Source organism: Ceratotherium simum, chromosome 10 (genome assembly GCF_057802395.1).
Source record: "Ceratotherium simum simum isolate JZ-2026a chromosome 10, ASM5780239v1, whole genome shotgun sequence".
Classification (NCBI taxonomy): Eukaryota; Metazoa; Chordata; class Mammalia; order Perissodactyla; family Rhinocerotidae; genus Ceratotherium; species Ceratotherium simum.
The window spans coordinates 3,754,236-3,770,841 of NC_141909.1; the positions used below are offsets into that span (position 1 = coordinate 3,754,236).

The following is a 16,606-nucleotide window of genomic DNA, read 5'->3' on the forward strand; positions in this document are numbered from 1 at the left end:
TCCAGCAAAGCCCCCTCCCCCTCTGTGCAGAGGAGGCCCCCTGGCCAGCAGCCCCTCAGCCCCTAGTGCCTCCTGCTCTGAGAAGCCCCTGCTGGACCCCTGCCCTCCGCGCGGTGGCCGCTGTAGTGGAGGAGGGCAGCCCCACCTGGCGGGGCGGCTCTGCGTCACCAGCCCATCGGGCTGATGTGGGAGTCAGTTCCAGGTGAGTTTCCTGTCGTTTTTAGCTTTACCACCTTTTAACTGTTCTTTCTAGAAAACAAACAAACAAACAAAAAGACGACAGGAACTTCACTTAAGGGCTGCTTGGGAGGGAAGGTAGAAAGATGGGCTTGTGGGGCAGGAGGGACAGAGGCGGAAGAGGTTAGATCTTCCTTCAACTTGCACATTTAACCAAATGGTTAAGTTTTCATACTTTTTCACTACAAAGACATCAGTTGTTACATGTTGAATACTTTAAAAATATTTTACCCATTTGAAAAATAGTAAAATACAGGCTTGAAAGAAACAGGTTTGGTTTCCAAGCTAAAAAGAAGAAACAGAAGGTCCTGAGTCTTCACGTCTACCTTTGAAACCTAGGAAATACACTTAGTTTTGAAATGTGGTCGGAACATGAAGTATTGTCGTTGGAAACAAATGCTCCAGGAAATAAAGCAGTGAAGGGTGGGAGGGAGAAGGTGACAACCTGAAGGTGGTGAGGAAGCCAGTCTTGTAGATGTTTAGAGGGAGAATCCATATGGGCAAAGGGAATGGATAGATGTGCAAAGGCCCTGGGGCAGAAGATTACTGATGTTTTCCAGAATAAGAAGTAGACCAGTGTGGCTGACCAAGAGGGAGTAGGGAGAGAGTAGTCGGTGACATGAAGGAGGTAACCAGGGGCCCTGACGGGTAGAGAGCCTGGTCAGCCATGGTAAAGATTTTAGTTCATATTTAACAGTGTAAAAGGGAAATATAGTGTCTTTGGAACAATGTGTAGAGCATTTTCAGATTTTTCTGTTGGAGTCATCTAATTCTGTCATAATGCGTTTTTTTTTTTTTTTTTTTTTTTAGTGAGGTATATGTCAACTCTTGAGTTTCTTTCTCAAAATTGGTGTGTAAGATGTGAAAAGACCTAAGAGTTCTAGTGAAATGGAGACACTGGGATGTAATTGAAGTAGGGAAGCTGGCAGGAAATTTTCACAAGATAGACAAGAAAATCCGAACACAAGTGTCTAGTCACAGAATGACATACTTGATGAAACAGACATCCTTGAAAAGCACTTTGTAATTTATAAAACATTTTTAAATGGTGTTTAATCCTGAGAACCTCCTTGGAGGGTAAGTTCTTGTTATTATCCTTACTTTTTCTTTCTTTTTTTTTTGTGAGGAAGATCAGCCCTGTGCCAACATCTGCCAATCCTCCCCTTTTTTCTTGAGCAAGACTGGCCCTGGGCTAACATCCATGCCCGTTTTCCTCGACTTTATATGGGACGCCACCACAGCACGGCTTGACAAGCGGTGCGTTGGTGTGTGCCAGGGATCTGAACCTGTGAACCCCGGGCCGCCGCAGAAGAGCAAGTACCCAACCGCTTGTGCCACCGGGCACGCCCCTTATCCTTACTTTTTAAAGGAGGCACGGAGGGTGGAGAGACCTGGCCCGGGGCCTGTAGGGGGCGCCGCCCTGGCTCGCCTGCCGCTGCCTGGTTCTGTGTCTTCTAGGTAACACGGTGCCTTCGTTTGGGAGAAAAAGGCCCTGTCCCTGGACAGACCCCCGTGACCCCTTGGCACTGCGCCTGGGACGTGTGTGGCCGCTTCCTCCTACCCCCTGCGCCGGGCGTCCCGAATGCTCCACCCCTGCAGGGGGCACCGCGCTCCGGCGCTGCCACTAGTGGAGTTCATTCTTCAGCTGATGGGGAAACGAAAAGGATAGATAGTTTCTTATTCCCTACATTTCACAGAGATTCCGCCTTCACAGGAAGGCGCCAGCGGAGTGAGTTGGGAGCTACCCATGTAAACACTTGAGAAAGGCTGGTGCGTGTGCAAGACCCCCTCCCCCCTCTGTGAGGAGGACCCACGTTCACTAAACGGCCTGTGTGCAGTTGTGTGTAGCTTGTATAATTTTAAGAACTTGACGTAGTGGTTAGGTCTGTCTTGAGAATTTAGGCTCAGTTTTACTTATTTTTTCTGAAATAGGTAAAAAAAAGTGATGATGTACGTAAAATGTCTTGAGAAGCTAATCCATTTTAGTAAGAGAAGAGTGATGATCACGTCCTCGTTATTTGTTTAACTGTATCAATAGTTATTCCTTCCAATAAGGGGTTGCTATGTCCTCTTCCAGACCAGAAATGTGAAATTTAACCTTGTACTGTCAAGTGTATGTTTTAGAAAACATGTTTATGTTTGCGGACCTCCTTGGTTCCTCTGGTTCTAAAGTAGTTCTGGAGAAGTTGGTGTATCAGGAATCGTGGCAGGAAGTGGTAGGGACAGGCAGCTGTGTGTCTGCACGTCAAGAGGCCTTTGTGGGGACGCTCAGGCGGGGGCTTCCCTTTCCCCCCTGTGCCTCTCACACTCGGCCCTACAAGCAGATGCTCACATAGATTGCACATAAGTTGAATCACTCGGAGTCTTGTCAGATCCGGGCAAAGTGGTTTCAGATTGGAGCAAGTTCACTCTCTCTCTCTGTGACTCTTCGGGCCGCTCTGAAGCCCAGGTCCCATCCGTGTTCAGTTCAACACCACAGGTAGAAAGGAAGAATGGCCTGCTGCTCTCTAAGGAAAATTGAGAGAATAACAATTATTTTATACTAGTTCCTGTGTACTGAGGGTCACAAAGTCACACAGCTGCTAAATGTGAGGCGGTGGAGGTGACTCCCCCGGACGGACCGTCGCTGTCTGCACGCTGCCCTCCCGGGAGGGGGGACGGAGTCACCGCACGTCGAGAGCGCGCTGGCGCCGTATGGGTTCTGTCACTTTGGTTACGGCTACAGAGGTGGTTAGGAAGGCACGACTCTTTAAAATCCACTCTTAAAAGTCTGAAAGGACTCCTGCCCCGCTCTGAGGAACCTGGAAATGTGACCGCGTCAGTCAGCACTCGCAGTCAGCCTTCTTCTAACCTAAGGAATGTCCGCTTCCTACTGAATCGATCATTTCCCCCGTTCCAAGCCTGCGGCAGTTTGGGAACAGTGTCTTTCTGTGGCTGGGAAGTTTGTTCCTTCCCTCTGCTTTCTTCTCGCTAGGGAAGAGAGAAGGCTGGGAGACGTGTTTGTGATCACGTGTGTGTCAGCAGTGTCCCCAGTGTGTCCCCGTCTGGACGGCCGGGTCCCCTCTGTCCCTGGGCGTGAACACCTCCCCACCTGGGGCAGCAGCGGGTGCCCTTCCTTGCTCCGAGTCTAGCAGTTGGCGGCCCTGGGCTCTCCAGGAGGGCTGGGGGGCCAAGGCTTCCAACCTGCCTGCTCTTGCAGATCTCCCCAGGGGCCTTTGAAAACCCCGGGGTCCAGGGCGCCTGGTGTGTGAGGTCCCTCCCCGCAAATGAACATGGAAAAAGTCTACCAGATCCTGCCAGTGCAGGTTCTGCCAAGGCTGGGGAAGCTACTCCTCAGCAAGTTGACTCTGCTGACACTCAAGTTTTGAGTGACAGCTTGGAGACGCTTCGGCATTTGGGCTGAACGAGCATGCGCCGGAACCTGAGCTGAGCCGTGCGCGGTCTGCATGTGTAGCTGGGGCTGAGGGTGGGTGGTCTGCAGGCTGGCTGGGGAGGAGCCACAGTTTCCTCGGATTCTGCTTCCCTGGGAGGGCCTGGCCATCAGCTGCTACTGTCTTACTTTATTTTATTTTTTAGTAAATCAACTTTATAAAGATGGTTTGTAACTTAGCATTTTCCATTTTTCATTACTGAAATTTCAATAAATAGTACTTCATTTGGATGAACTCTCTCATCTGCAGCAGGAATTTAAATGTCGATCTACATTTTGGTGCACCTTCGTGTATAAACCGGAGAGAGCAGAAATGCTGCCCCTCAGCCCCAACTAGCCGGGGCCCAGCTAGCAGACAACGCATTATGCTTGTTGGGCATGTGGGACGTACAGAGGGGTTGTGAATTCTCTGCTGGTGCAGCTGCCTACGAAGGGACACATGTAGCCCCTCTCGGGTGTTTTGTCCCCTCCACAGGGCGTGAAGAAAGCAGCCCGGCAAGGCGCTCTGTGCAGCCTTTGAGTACTATTAGCTTCAGATGGCCTAGAGTTACCCCCTGAAAAACAATTCTACTTCTGTTCTGCTTCTATCCAATTAAAACAAGTTTATTCATTTTATTCCGGGAGCTATTTGCCATTGTTTTTGTGCATTCATCAGTTGTTTATTTGCTGCTTGAAGTTGTAATTGTTTGTGATGTCATTCATGGATATAATTTTGAATGAAGAAAAAGCTGTGATGGCAAATGTGCTCAGAGATGCCGCGGCTGTGGCTGCACAAATTAGCCTGAGAGGTGGGGGAGGAGTCAGGCTTTCCATGGCATCGAAGGGCCGCTGAGCTTCAGAAGTCTTTGTAGTTCAAAACAAAACATGTGGTTACATGTCTACATCATTTGAAGGTGCGCGAAGAAAGCACAGGGATCCAGCCCCAAGATGCACGTCATGCTACTAGCATGCGTTTCTCTTATGTGAAAAAAATTTATATATTTTGTTTGTATTATTAATTTATAAATTTTATACATAAAATCTCATTTGGTAGTTTCGCAATGGCCCAGTGAGAAATTCAGGCCATTAATGGATCATGTCCCTATTTTCATAAGAGGGAGCAGGTTGGTAAGTGCTGGCTCCTGAGCCCCAGGACTCCGACTCTGGTGGGGCCAGTGGCTGTCTACACCCACGTCGAGTTGAGGCATGGGAATGGCATGTGGTTCTAAGGCGGCGTGGGGCCGGCTTGCCCTGAGTCATTCCTAAGCTCCCAGGACTGCTTCTGAGATGGCTAATGGTGGGAATGAGTCCTCTGACCTGAGCCTGGGCAGAGAGCGCACCGCTCCATTCCTGAGTGGGGCCTGACCCTCAGCCTTGACCTTACTCTAGATCCTCCACCTAAAGCCCAGGTGCCCATTCACATAAGGGCTTTCAAGTTAGATACATTCTTTCCCCCAGGAGAAAAGCTGGCATCCTGTATTCTGTAGATGTTATGGATGGGAGGGAGTTTACCTACTGTTTGGAAGCAGAGGCTGCTCAGGCCACCGTGTGTTTGTGCCCAGTGCAAGCCTGGTGTGTAGAAGGATGGAGACCCGGTCACTAGCCGGGCTTTGCGGGGTCAGGGTGGGGGCATTACATAGTTTCCCCCCTTTTTTTCTTTAATCTTTTCTTTTTCCTTTTTTTCGTGTAATGAAAGACAAGTGCTTCATATACCCTATTTTTAATACATTTCCAAATTACCGCATTATTGTTAAATGTGAAAACCAGAGTATAGTTTAGAATCCTGAAGGCATGCTTTTTAACTATACTCATAAATATGTTTCCTATTCAGTGATATTGTAGTGGGGATTTGAGTTGTATTTGGCATAATTTCAGACTTCCAGAAAATGCTTATTTCAATTTCAATAATAAAAACAAAAAGGAATTGAATCATAATACTAAAAAAATCCAATACCAACTCTTAAATATTTAAATATTTGAAGGAAAGAAAGGTTCATTTGAAATGATGATCTAGAACAGGATATTTGGGGATGGATATATCTTGAATAAATTGTTATTCTACATTCTCTAATTTCATAGGAAAAACATATTTAGGTTAACGTTGAAAGAGTAGTACTATATATTTAGTAGTAATCATGATATAATATGATTATTTTATTCAGTACTTTTGTATTGTGCATGAAAAGTCAAATAGAAGAGCCATAGGTAAGGGAAATTAATTCCAAAAGTGGCTGGCTTCATAAATGATTTTATGACTTGCTTCCGCATTTTCAGTAGAGTCTGTAACAGGATAGCACAGTTCTTAGTAGATAGTATTGCATTTCTAGAGTACGTAAGCCTGCAGATAATTTTCGAAGGGCATATCAGTTAGTCTCCAGGTGTAACACAGATGGTAATATTGGTGTTATTTTGACAAATTTGCTCTTCTTTCTTCTCCTTGTCTTCCTTAAGTCCTGGGGCATACAGTCTCCCTCATAGCCACTCAACTCTACTATTTAAGTGCAGAAGCAGAATGAATGAGCGTGGCTGTGTTCCAATAAAACTTTATTTACAAAACAGGCAATGGGCCAGATTTGGCTGTACTTTACTGACTTCTGTCTTAGAACGCCACTCTCATGTGAGGTGAAAAGGGTTTTCTTTTCTCTTGGGCCTCAGATGTTTCTAAAATGTGTGCTCCATTAGAAGATTTTGTTTAGCCTTTCTGCCTATGAGAAATGGTGTAAACTGCATGGGTTTTTATTTCAATTTAACTCCGTGAAGCTTTATAAAGGACCTAACAAGTGTCGTGCCAGATCCTGGGGACAGGCACCGTCTAGCTCCTCAACCAGCAGGGCAGACAGATGGCATGAAGCACAAATCCATCGTCTGTGCGGTGTTTGGTGTCCTTGGGGAGGGTTTCATAAAGAGCTGATGGTACTGGGTAAAAGTTTAAACTTTGGGGCCCAAGCGAAAGCTCCAGACCTCCTCGCACTCCTCCCCCAGGCCCACCCCTCTCTCGTTCTTTGCAGAAATGGACAGTAATGGCCCCAAATGGAGCAGTGAGGAAAATTCTAGGGGAGGGTAGGAACTCTCCTTTCCTGCTGACAAGCTGTGAGGCTTCGGGCAGGTCACTGATGCTCCCTCATCGGGTCTTGACCTGGAATGGTCTGACACTTCATGATTTAAGAGAAGGATCCACCAGCAATTCAGGGGTCATTTTTGCCTCTCGGGTGTTTGTGCTGGAGAATAATCAATAATATTTCTCCTGTGGTGTTGGACGATGCTGCACGTATGGTGGAAAACTTGCCATAGAAGAATAGATTATAGGATGCCCATGTCAGGCTTTTCAATAGCAAGCACAGAAAAGAAACTTAAGTATTATGACTTAAAGTCAGCTGAGGCTGTGCACTGTAAGATGACTACAGGTTGCTGTGGGTGACTGTGACTGTGGATTGGAAGTGTGATGGTTAACAGTCTGGGACCCCGATAGCTCTGGTCTTTGGTGATTAGGACAAGGTCTTATGTGAAGGATTAAACAGGAGCTGAAGAAGCAGAGGTACCTTTTATTAACCCCAGCCTTATACGAAAACTAGATTGTCTCATCTTGTTTCGTGTTGTGTCATCAACATCAAGTTACGACTTGATGCTAGGAAACTTCTTTAATAACAAGCATTTAGAATGAAATGATTTTAATTGTCAGTGGAAATGATGAGCTCATATAAAAGAAAGTTTTAAATCTTTCACAAGTAGGGTTGGGAAAGTAATTTACTGCCCCTTTTAGTCCTGGGAACTTCTTCCCTATTTTCCTTTTAAGTGATTTTTTTCCTAATTTAAAAGGAAAGTTCAAGTAACCGTTTTTCTTAGAATTTCTGGCTTGTTTGTTATCACACCCAACCTTACTTTTTTTTTTTTTGGTATATTCTAGGAGTGTTTTGCTTTTAGTAAAGTAAGGAGATACTGAATTATCAGGTTTATTTTTCTAGGAATTTCTCATGTAACTGAAAAGTTTATTTTCTCCTGTAATTCTGTGTTTACCATAAAAGATCTAAATAAGCCTGAAGGGCTCACCAGAGAGTTTATTTCTTGCTTAATCATAGTTGCTACTAGAAATATAAATTTTAGTTTTAGGAAGTATATTGATTCATTTTGTCGTGCAAATCAATACTGCAGCACTTCTCATTCAGATATGCCTGGAAATGTTCGTTTTTACCCAGTAAATGGAGTTGCACTCTGTTTGGTCCAGTGCTGCTCACCCAAGGCCTGTGAGACTCTGTTCCCCAAAGCTGTGCTGTGGGGCCCTCTGTGGGACTCGAGCTACATAGGGCTCCACATGAAAGTCTGCACTGGGCTCCACAGGGGGATGGAGATGGAGCCCTACATGGAGCTGACTATGGAGCTCTATGTGGAGCCCTGCGTGGGACTGTATGTGGGGCTCTATGTGGAGCTCTACGTGGGACTATACATGGGGCTCTACGTGGACCCCTACATGGGACTGTACGTGGGGCTCTACATGGGACTCTATCTACATAGGGCTCCACGTGAAACTCTACATTGGACTCCTCATGGCGGCCTCTGTGGAGTCCTACGTGGGGTCTACATAGAACCCACAAGGCACAAGGAGAACCAGGGCCTTTGTGGTCAGAGTTGCCACGACCCAGGTTTATGTCCTAAATTCTGAACACTGAAATAGGACCATGAAGTCAAACACGTCCAAATCCAAATTCTCATGAGAAATTATAATGAAAAAGTAGTGCATCCGAATGTGTATCTAAAATGCTGTTTGAATTTATTTGCCAGAGCAGATTTAACCCAACTTATTCTGAAACGTTCTAGACCGGATGCTCACTGTATTTTCCACTAACGTAGCTGGAATCGTGGAGCCCAGCTCACGTGGCGTGACATGTCAGTTTTGACATTTGTGCCGTCCGTGGCAAGGGAGCTTTCCCACGTGTTTTAATGACAAAGCTTTGGTCATTTGTGATTTGTCTGTTTTCTCTCTTCCTTTTTTTTGTGAAGTAGAGCAGATTGAAGGTGAGGCCTTAATGACAGCACGCTTGCTCGTTTGCCTTCTGATTACTCCTTTAAATGGAAGAGAAAAGGGGTGGAATTATTGCTAATCCCCAGGGAATTATGGTAACTGACACGTGGGGCTGTATCCCTCAAGTGAATGTCGTTTGTCGTATGTGACAGAGCGGGAAAAAGAAGAGGATGGCTGGCCTGTGTGACTTGTCATATGGAACAACTTTAATCTTTTTGCTGAATTTTATTATTTTATCTAGTGACTGTCAATTGATGCTTCTGTGAATGGGTTTCTTTACAAAGCAGTGCCTAAGCTACAGAATAGTATGGTGTGTAATTATGTGACAAATTCAATCTGTATCAGTAAGTTTAAGTTATTTTTAGATGCGTTACATCTAAGAGCAGAATCGGTGTATGGTGTTCTATAATTGCATTCATGAGCAACACATGATTCTTGCCTTATTTCTTTTTTGTTTCGCCGCTGGTCTAATGAGTTCAAAGAACGTCTCTCATCTTAATGAATATTCATTGTGGATTGATCATAAAATTAGTAATTTGTTCTTTGCTTCTAGTAGAATTAACATACATAAAATAAAGTAAAATTTTGCTGGAATCTCGTCTTTAGGAAGCATAAATATTTAAAGGTTGAGGATGTCAGGTTAGTGGTGTTAGAGGACTTTTTTTCTAGTCTTCATGAACCAGACTAATTTTCAGGGGAGGGATAACTTACTTGAAAAGTGAGTAAATTAAAAGGCAGATGTGTGCGCACAGTCCTAGGTTCCAGCTCCTGCCTCCCTCCCCTTCCTCCTGGGGATGGGGAGTGCCACCGAGGGTGTGGTTTCCAGGTGGCCGCAGGACCAGGACCGGGGGTCTGACTCGGGGTGCCCTGCCTGACGGCAGAGCGTCTGCTTGAGCCCCAGTGGTGGTGCGCTGATCCTTTGAGCCCTCCAGGCCTCTTTCCGACCACACCCTTCCTTGGGCTGGTTCCCTCCTAGTGGTCCGAGTCCGGAGCCCTGGCGAGCACATGTGCCAGGTTCTCACAGCCGGCTCACACTGGAAAGGGTGTTCATATGTCAGGTGAGGCGGACGGCTTCTGTCTCAGCCCTCTGTCTGTAACAGATTCAAGACTATAGTTAGGGCTCTAAAGCAGATCCCTTTTCTCTAGTGCGTTCCTAGTGTTTACGTTTCATTGTCCGAAACCTTTTGCTCAGCAGGTCATCTCGACCCATCCTAGGGTCTCCCCGCCTTTTCCTGGCTCCCCTTCTTTTGAGCCTCAACTCGGAGGGTTTCTGGTCGGTGGCTAGTTCTGTTCACCTTTGGCGTGGGTACTTCTGAGACCTCGAACTGGCTCCCGACCCGGCTCAGCACGTGGGGGACGATCTCAGGCCAGTCGGTGGTAAACGCAGGTGTGTCAGCGCAGGCTGCTCGGTGCTTGGCCTGACGTACCACGGCCGTGGGGAGGCCTCAGGTCTCAGTCTGTCCCTGCTGTGACAGGAGGCATCCCTGGAAAACAGGTGTTATTTAACCCAGTAGGAGACAGGTCACGTCCACGTTGCTTTTGCTCTAGTGCACGTCTATAAATTTAAAACTGTGTTTGAAGCACAGCATACGTTGTGCCTAGATGTCTGTCTCTGAGCTGGTGGCCGTCCTCTTTCTGGTACCCCTGGCCTAAGCCTGCTCGCATCCTTCCCACGTGCCATGGACAGGTTCCTCTCCCTGTGATGGCACTTGTGTGTGTGTGTGGTCAGCCTCCTCCCCCAGTCACCGGTGGCTCTCCCTGGTCCCCGTGGAGGATCATGTCCCTGCTCCTTCCTTTCCATAGAGGCTGGGGCTGCTCGGCCCATGGTCTCGGCATCCTGGGGAATTGTGTTCCCTACTGTCCTGACATGGGATCGGGTCACTGGGTTGCTGCCACCTTCACTTCTGTGGCACCTCTGCGGTAGCTTTCTCACTTGGCTGGTACCCGCAGCCCGGTGGTCTGTCAGCATCCAGGTGTTTGCAGAGAGCTGGGCACATTCGAAGGGCTGCTTTCACTCCCTTCCAAGAGAATAGCAGTCCTATGACTCGCATTCTGGTGGGAACTCTCTCTTACTCACGAATATCCCGTGTGCCTCAATGAGGCCCTGCACCAGAGTAGAATTTAAAAAAAAAGAGCGTTGAAAGGTCAGTGCGTGAATAAATGCATGGATGAGTTATATCCTTGCCTTTTATCAGCTCTTTTCTTTCTTAATGCTAATGCTTAGAAATTAAGGTTCTGATAATAGTATCATACTTCAAAAAATAAAATTACACATTCAGCTTGATTAGAGCTCACACAGACCTGATGATAGGAGCTGTTTCATAGCAATGAAGCATCCTTAAAAACAGAGTGAATCTTTGTGTGGCCCCATGAATTTGCAAATGGAAATTTGGAAAGTAAGTTTTTCAGCAATAATTAACCCCCATTTATATGACTATGTGTTTAAGTTTGAGGAATTAAAGAACTTAACTTGCTTAGCTGTTTTCAAGACAATGAGTTTAGAGTTAACACAAGACAATTTAGCCACATTTAGCTTATCATTAGTGTAAAAATAAAATAAACTATGAATAGAAATCCTTCTCTAAGTGGATCCACAGTCCCACTCTGGGGTGGCCGTTGGATTCGTCTCACAATCAGGGCCCTGGTGACAAAATGCAAACTCATTTTAGGGTGAGACGCAAATCCTGGTGGATTTTAGCAAAGGCTTACTTTTTAAGGGATGAAAACGTTCAAGTTCTCACTGGTCTCTTAGACTGGAAATCACAACAGTAATGAATGAAATAGTGGAGGACACATCTTTCCTGAGGAGATTTTGGACTCTGTTTTCTGTTAAGTTTCATTTGCAGAATAGTTTACCTGTTAAACTTTTTAAAGGATGTAAGGCTTTTTAAAAATAGTGAGATGAAGTACGCTGCCTCAAATTGTCACATCGTAGGGAACGTTTAAAAACAGTCATGAAACGGCGGGCCCTGTGGCGTAGCGGTTAAGTTCTCGAGTTCCACTTCGGCGGCCTGGCGTTCGCTGTTTCGGATCCTGGGCACAGACAGACTCACCGCTCATCAAGCCATGCTGAGGTGGCATCCCGTGTAGAAGAGCTACAGCTCTACAACTATGATACACAACCATGCACTGGGGCTTTGGGGAGAAAAAAGAGGAAGAAGAAGATTGGCAACAGATGTTAGCGCAGGGCCAGTCTTCCTCCAAAAAAAAGAAAGTCATAAAAAGATACAATTTATCCATTGTACGTTGACAGCGCTGTGTCTATACAGGCTTCCGTTTTCTGGCTCTACACACCACGCGGCACCTGAGTTTGTACCAGGGGACCGCCGGGTGTGCAGAGCCACGTGGTTGCACTCACACTCGGCTGCAGGACACACTGGAAGTTTCTCTCTTGCTGGGATCAGTCCTATGAACTCAAGATGAACAGAAAAGAATTAGATTCACAAAAAAGTCAACCAGGGAATGGGGTGACTCGAGGATTAGAATTCTAAATAATTCTCTAGGAGTATTCAGAATTGCAGGTCACGTAAACACAGCCGCAGAGGTAGGAAGACAGGGCGTGACCCGTGCTCACGAGTGATCGAGTATCTACTACTGTGGAGAGTGATGAAAATGGACAACTTGGCATTTTTGTTAAAAAGCCAAGAAGCTTTAAAAAAAAAAGGCAATATGCTATGAAATGTCAAAGTCTCCCAAGTTGGTAGGTCCCTGGAACAAGGAACACTTCAAGTAAAAATACGCTGAAAACGTTGGAAATTGGGAAAAGGTTAAGGAAGTTTGATCCTTCAGCCTGGAGGAGAGGAAGCAATTAGAGCAGGTCCGGGGTCCTAATGCCAAGTCCTCACCGAGCTTAGCTCGAGAGTAGACTGCTTCATCTGGACCACGGGGAGGCAGGCAGATGAGAAGGGTGTGTGACAATCTGCATGCTGCCAGAGGAGCTTCTGAAATCTTGGGTCGTTTTAGGAATAGGACAGATTATCCTGTTGGAAAGGTTTTCTGAGGGCAGCAGTGTGCCCTCATTACTTCTCCCACTTCTTACTATGATACACGTTTGCATAATCAGTGCAGTTTACAGCGCACCTGAACACGTGTCATGTGTTCATCTCGGCAGCCCTGTGAAGAAGGCAGTGGTTTTTCCCACAGTCCACACGAAGAACCGAGGCCTGGGCAGTTCCAGGGGCCGTGGCCAGGTCGCACAGCTGCTCTCTTTGAAGAGTAGCGTCATCCTTCCACGGCTCCTTCAACGGAATGACTCACAAAAGCACGTGTGAATAGTTTTCTTAAATTGAAAATACGAACCTCACCATAAGACCTCGCCACTTACTATAAACTTAGTAGTTCTGCTTCCAGGGAAACCGAATGGGCGTTGACCCATCGAACTTATTTCTGGAAAACGGAATGAGGAAATGTTTGCTTCCCAAAGTGCATCACTTTCTGAAAGTGACACAGATCATAAGGGCGAGTGGAGAGGGACTTTTTCTCTCACTCTAAAGATTGCTGTGTTCTCGAGACAGCCACTCATGACTCCTTTCCTTTCTTTTTCAGAGTGAAGGTCTGTCTGGCTTTATCAGATAACGTCACATGTCAGAGAATAACATTAAAAGAAGATGCTCAGCATTTTTTAATCTGAAGCTGCTTACAATTTTCTTTTGGGTCTGAGCAATGGCTACGTTTTGAAACATCTGTGACTGTATGGGACATGGAACCAAGGCGAGGACGCCTGCCTCCCACTTGTTCCCATAGGGGGCATTCCTCCTTGTGCTGTTCGTGTTGTGTTGTGTTTTGTTTTTTAACAAAATTCGCTGAAGAAGTCATTCTCAAGAAAATTGGATGTTTTCATTGGCCTGTTAAATGGGGGCCAGTGTCTTAATTTCTTCTTACTTTCATTTTGGCAAAGCAAATTTATCCCTCAGCATGCTAGGAGATTCTACCAATATCCCTTAAAGTGGTAAAATCTGGTATTTACTGGCATACACTCAAAACTACCACAGTCCTACCTCAGTTCCAGGTGAAGCTGGATTTGCGTGGTCGGGGGCCGGCAAGACCTCCTGTGTGTCTGTGCTGAATGTGTTTCCAGTGTGGTCATCAGCCTTATTAAACTGGCTCCGTACACAGCTGCTTGTGGGACTCACATCCCGGTACCTGCTTACTCACAGACAGAGCCCAGTGTGGGGCTGACTTTTCTCAACGGAAATGAAATCTGAGATTGGACTTTGAAGTGGATTAATAAATAATAATTATTATATGTAACTAAAGCAACCTACTTTTGAAAATCATCAGCTGTATTGGGTAGGTGGGGGTGGGAGGGGAGGGGTTTGGGAAGGGGGTGAATATCTCTTTTTACCTTTAACAGACTTGTTGAATCTTCTCTCTGTAGGTGTTCATGTAGGTACTTCAAATTGCAAAAGCCTTTGCTCCTATTTACAAGCTCAAACGTCTCTGCTGTCCTTAACCTTGAGCTTGCGTTTCTTTAACCAAAAATTCGCGCAGGCACGCTGGCGATCCAAGAGCGGTCACGGGTTTGGCAGGTTTTTTAAAAAATGTATTATCTTTACTATAATGTGATCATGTCGGCCAGTGAGGCTGCTCTGAAGAACAACAACAACACAAAAAAACGGAAAGGAAAGAAACACAAAAGAGGCATTCCGGCCCCCATGTTATTAATGGAAAAAGAGAAAGAAGAAGGAAAACCATCTCACGGTACATGTTACTTGTTGAAAAGGTTCCTGACAAGTCTAGCCTTGTTTGATGTTTTCAGTGTTCTGAGAGTAATATCAGTGTTGTGGCAATTATTGCAAGTATCACCCAGAACTGCTGCCCTCGACCAGCAGAATGTCCTGTCATCTCGCTGCTCCCTTGACACGTGACGGAGGCTGTGGAGCTTTCCCTCCCGTGGGTGCGTCCCCATGCCTATCTTCTCTGACAGTCGTGTGGAGGTTACACTAATTCATTGGAGATGTGAGCTTTCTTTCTTTTTTTTTTTTGGAGAAAAATATATATAAATATATAGATATATATCACTATAGAATAATGCATTAATAAAATGAGGCTTTTTTAGAGGAAGACCAAAAAATTCAATGTCTTAAAAATATATTTAATGGCAATGCAAAAGTCTTCCTGCTTCCACGCTGAACTTTTAGAACAGAGGATTGTATTGCAAGACAAAGTTGAATGTAAAGTGATGCCCCTGAACATTTTTAAATTTTTACTTTTCTAAAATTACACGTCACAACAGTGCATAGACCAGACAATGTTAGTTTGAAGGTCAATTTCAGTGTATAATATATATACTTTATTAAAATGTATAAAATGTCCTAAAGTTTTGATTTAGTTTTGGGAATGGGAATTGATGGGTGGTGTTTGCTATGTAACTCCGCCGGGTACAATAGGACTGAATATGGACCCCGCTGAATACAGTGTATGACGTGTATTTAAGTAGTTCTCTATACTTAGAGTAGTCATGCCACTATACACATGGTTCATGTTCGTACTGCAACTTGAAACAAGCAAAATAAAAAGTTGATAATATACTAAATTGTCCTCTATCCTGTACATTTCAGAAAAAAAAGGCATATGCAATATTTACATTTTTAATTTAGTTTACAGAATGGAACCAAAATGTATAAATGTTATGTTTGCTAAAACTTGACAATGTATATTGGGTCTTTGTACATTTTGCCTGACTTACCTTAAATTTAAAATATTTTTTGCTATATAAACTTTAACAGTTATTAAACAGTGTTTTCTTTTTGGGTACGTATTGTTTCTGGATATCAAGATGTTAAATATATTTCTTGCTATTGTGATATGACAGAAGACTTACCTTATCTTGCTCTGTCTTCCACTGTACACGCTGTATATAGGGTCCACGTGCTGCTGCTGGAGACGAGAATCAGTGGAGCTAGAGTAGTGCGTTGTATTTAGTCTGTATTGATCGTGGATGCTCTCCTTAATAGCCATATGCAATAAAATAAAATACATTATTTATGAAATGAATCACGTCTTGAGGTTATGTTTTCTGTGTGGATTCTGAGTTTAACTTAAAGCCACTCTACTTCTGGTGTTTTGGGGTCAATAAGTAAATATGAGGCTCTTAGAAATACTTTGCTACCTTTTAACTTTGAAATTTTTATTCTGGAAACCAGATAATACTCCCCAAGTCACAAAATTTACAAAAAGTAAATGTGTTAATAAAACAAAAAAAGATTTTGTTTACTTTACAAAACATAGATCCTGCTATGTTTGTATAGCAGGATGCTATACAAATGTGTATGGTGGGTGTGTGGTGGATGCTGCTCTAAATGTTGTACAAATATTAATGCCTTTATATTTCCTAAAAACCTTTTATAGATGAGAGACTGAGGCAGAAAGAGCGTATGTGACCTGTCAGAGGGCATGTAGCTCGTGAGCGGCAGAGCCACCAGGAATCTAACCAGAAGTACAGCCCCCGAATCTGTGCACCCTGCCGTGCTGCCTCCCGAGATGCACGTGTGAGAAAGAGACACCAGCGTGTACTTCAAGGATACGTAGAAGTAAAGTCATCAGAGCCAGGAGGTGCAGTTTAGGAGGCAGAAAATAGAAAAATGATGCCTATTGATTTTTATCAAGGACAATACTACTTCCTTGTTAGAAAAAAAATTTTTTATACATCCGCTTTACCCTCAAATTACAATAATGCAGTAACGTGGGTTTCATCTCTTGTGAACAAATAAAATCAGAGCAATTTGGGAGATGATTTTTAAATTACGAGACTGGCATGCACTGTGTGGTGTTTGGGAACTTGTAGGTGACGGTGTGGCCTGTTCCTGCCTAGTTGGATTGTTCTGAGGGCTTCTATTAGGCACAGAGAAGGAGGCATTATCTGCAAAGTCTGCTATCCTTGAAATCTTAAAATTTTAATGAAAAGGGCAAATAATGACTGTCATTCTAGAGGTGTCTTGTAA

The 16,606-nt window shown here is 44.7% G+C and overlaps 1 protein-coding gene across 1 annotated transcript in view; it reads left to right on the forward strand.

Moving 5' to 3' along the window:
* The window catches only part of IRS2 (insulin receptor substrate 2), a 31,386-nt gene extending 15,727 nt beyond the window's left edge, over positions 1-15,659 (forward strand). Inside the window, exon 2 of the mRNA XM_087435858.1 lies at positions 13,209-15,659. Coding sequence (XP_087291984.1) covers positions 13,209-13,213 — 5 coding nt within the window. The 3' untranslated portion in view covers positions 13,214-15,659. The remainder of the gene's footprint in view (positions 1-13,208) is intronic.
* The last annotated feature ends 947 nt before the right edge of the window (positions 15,660-16,606 follow it).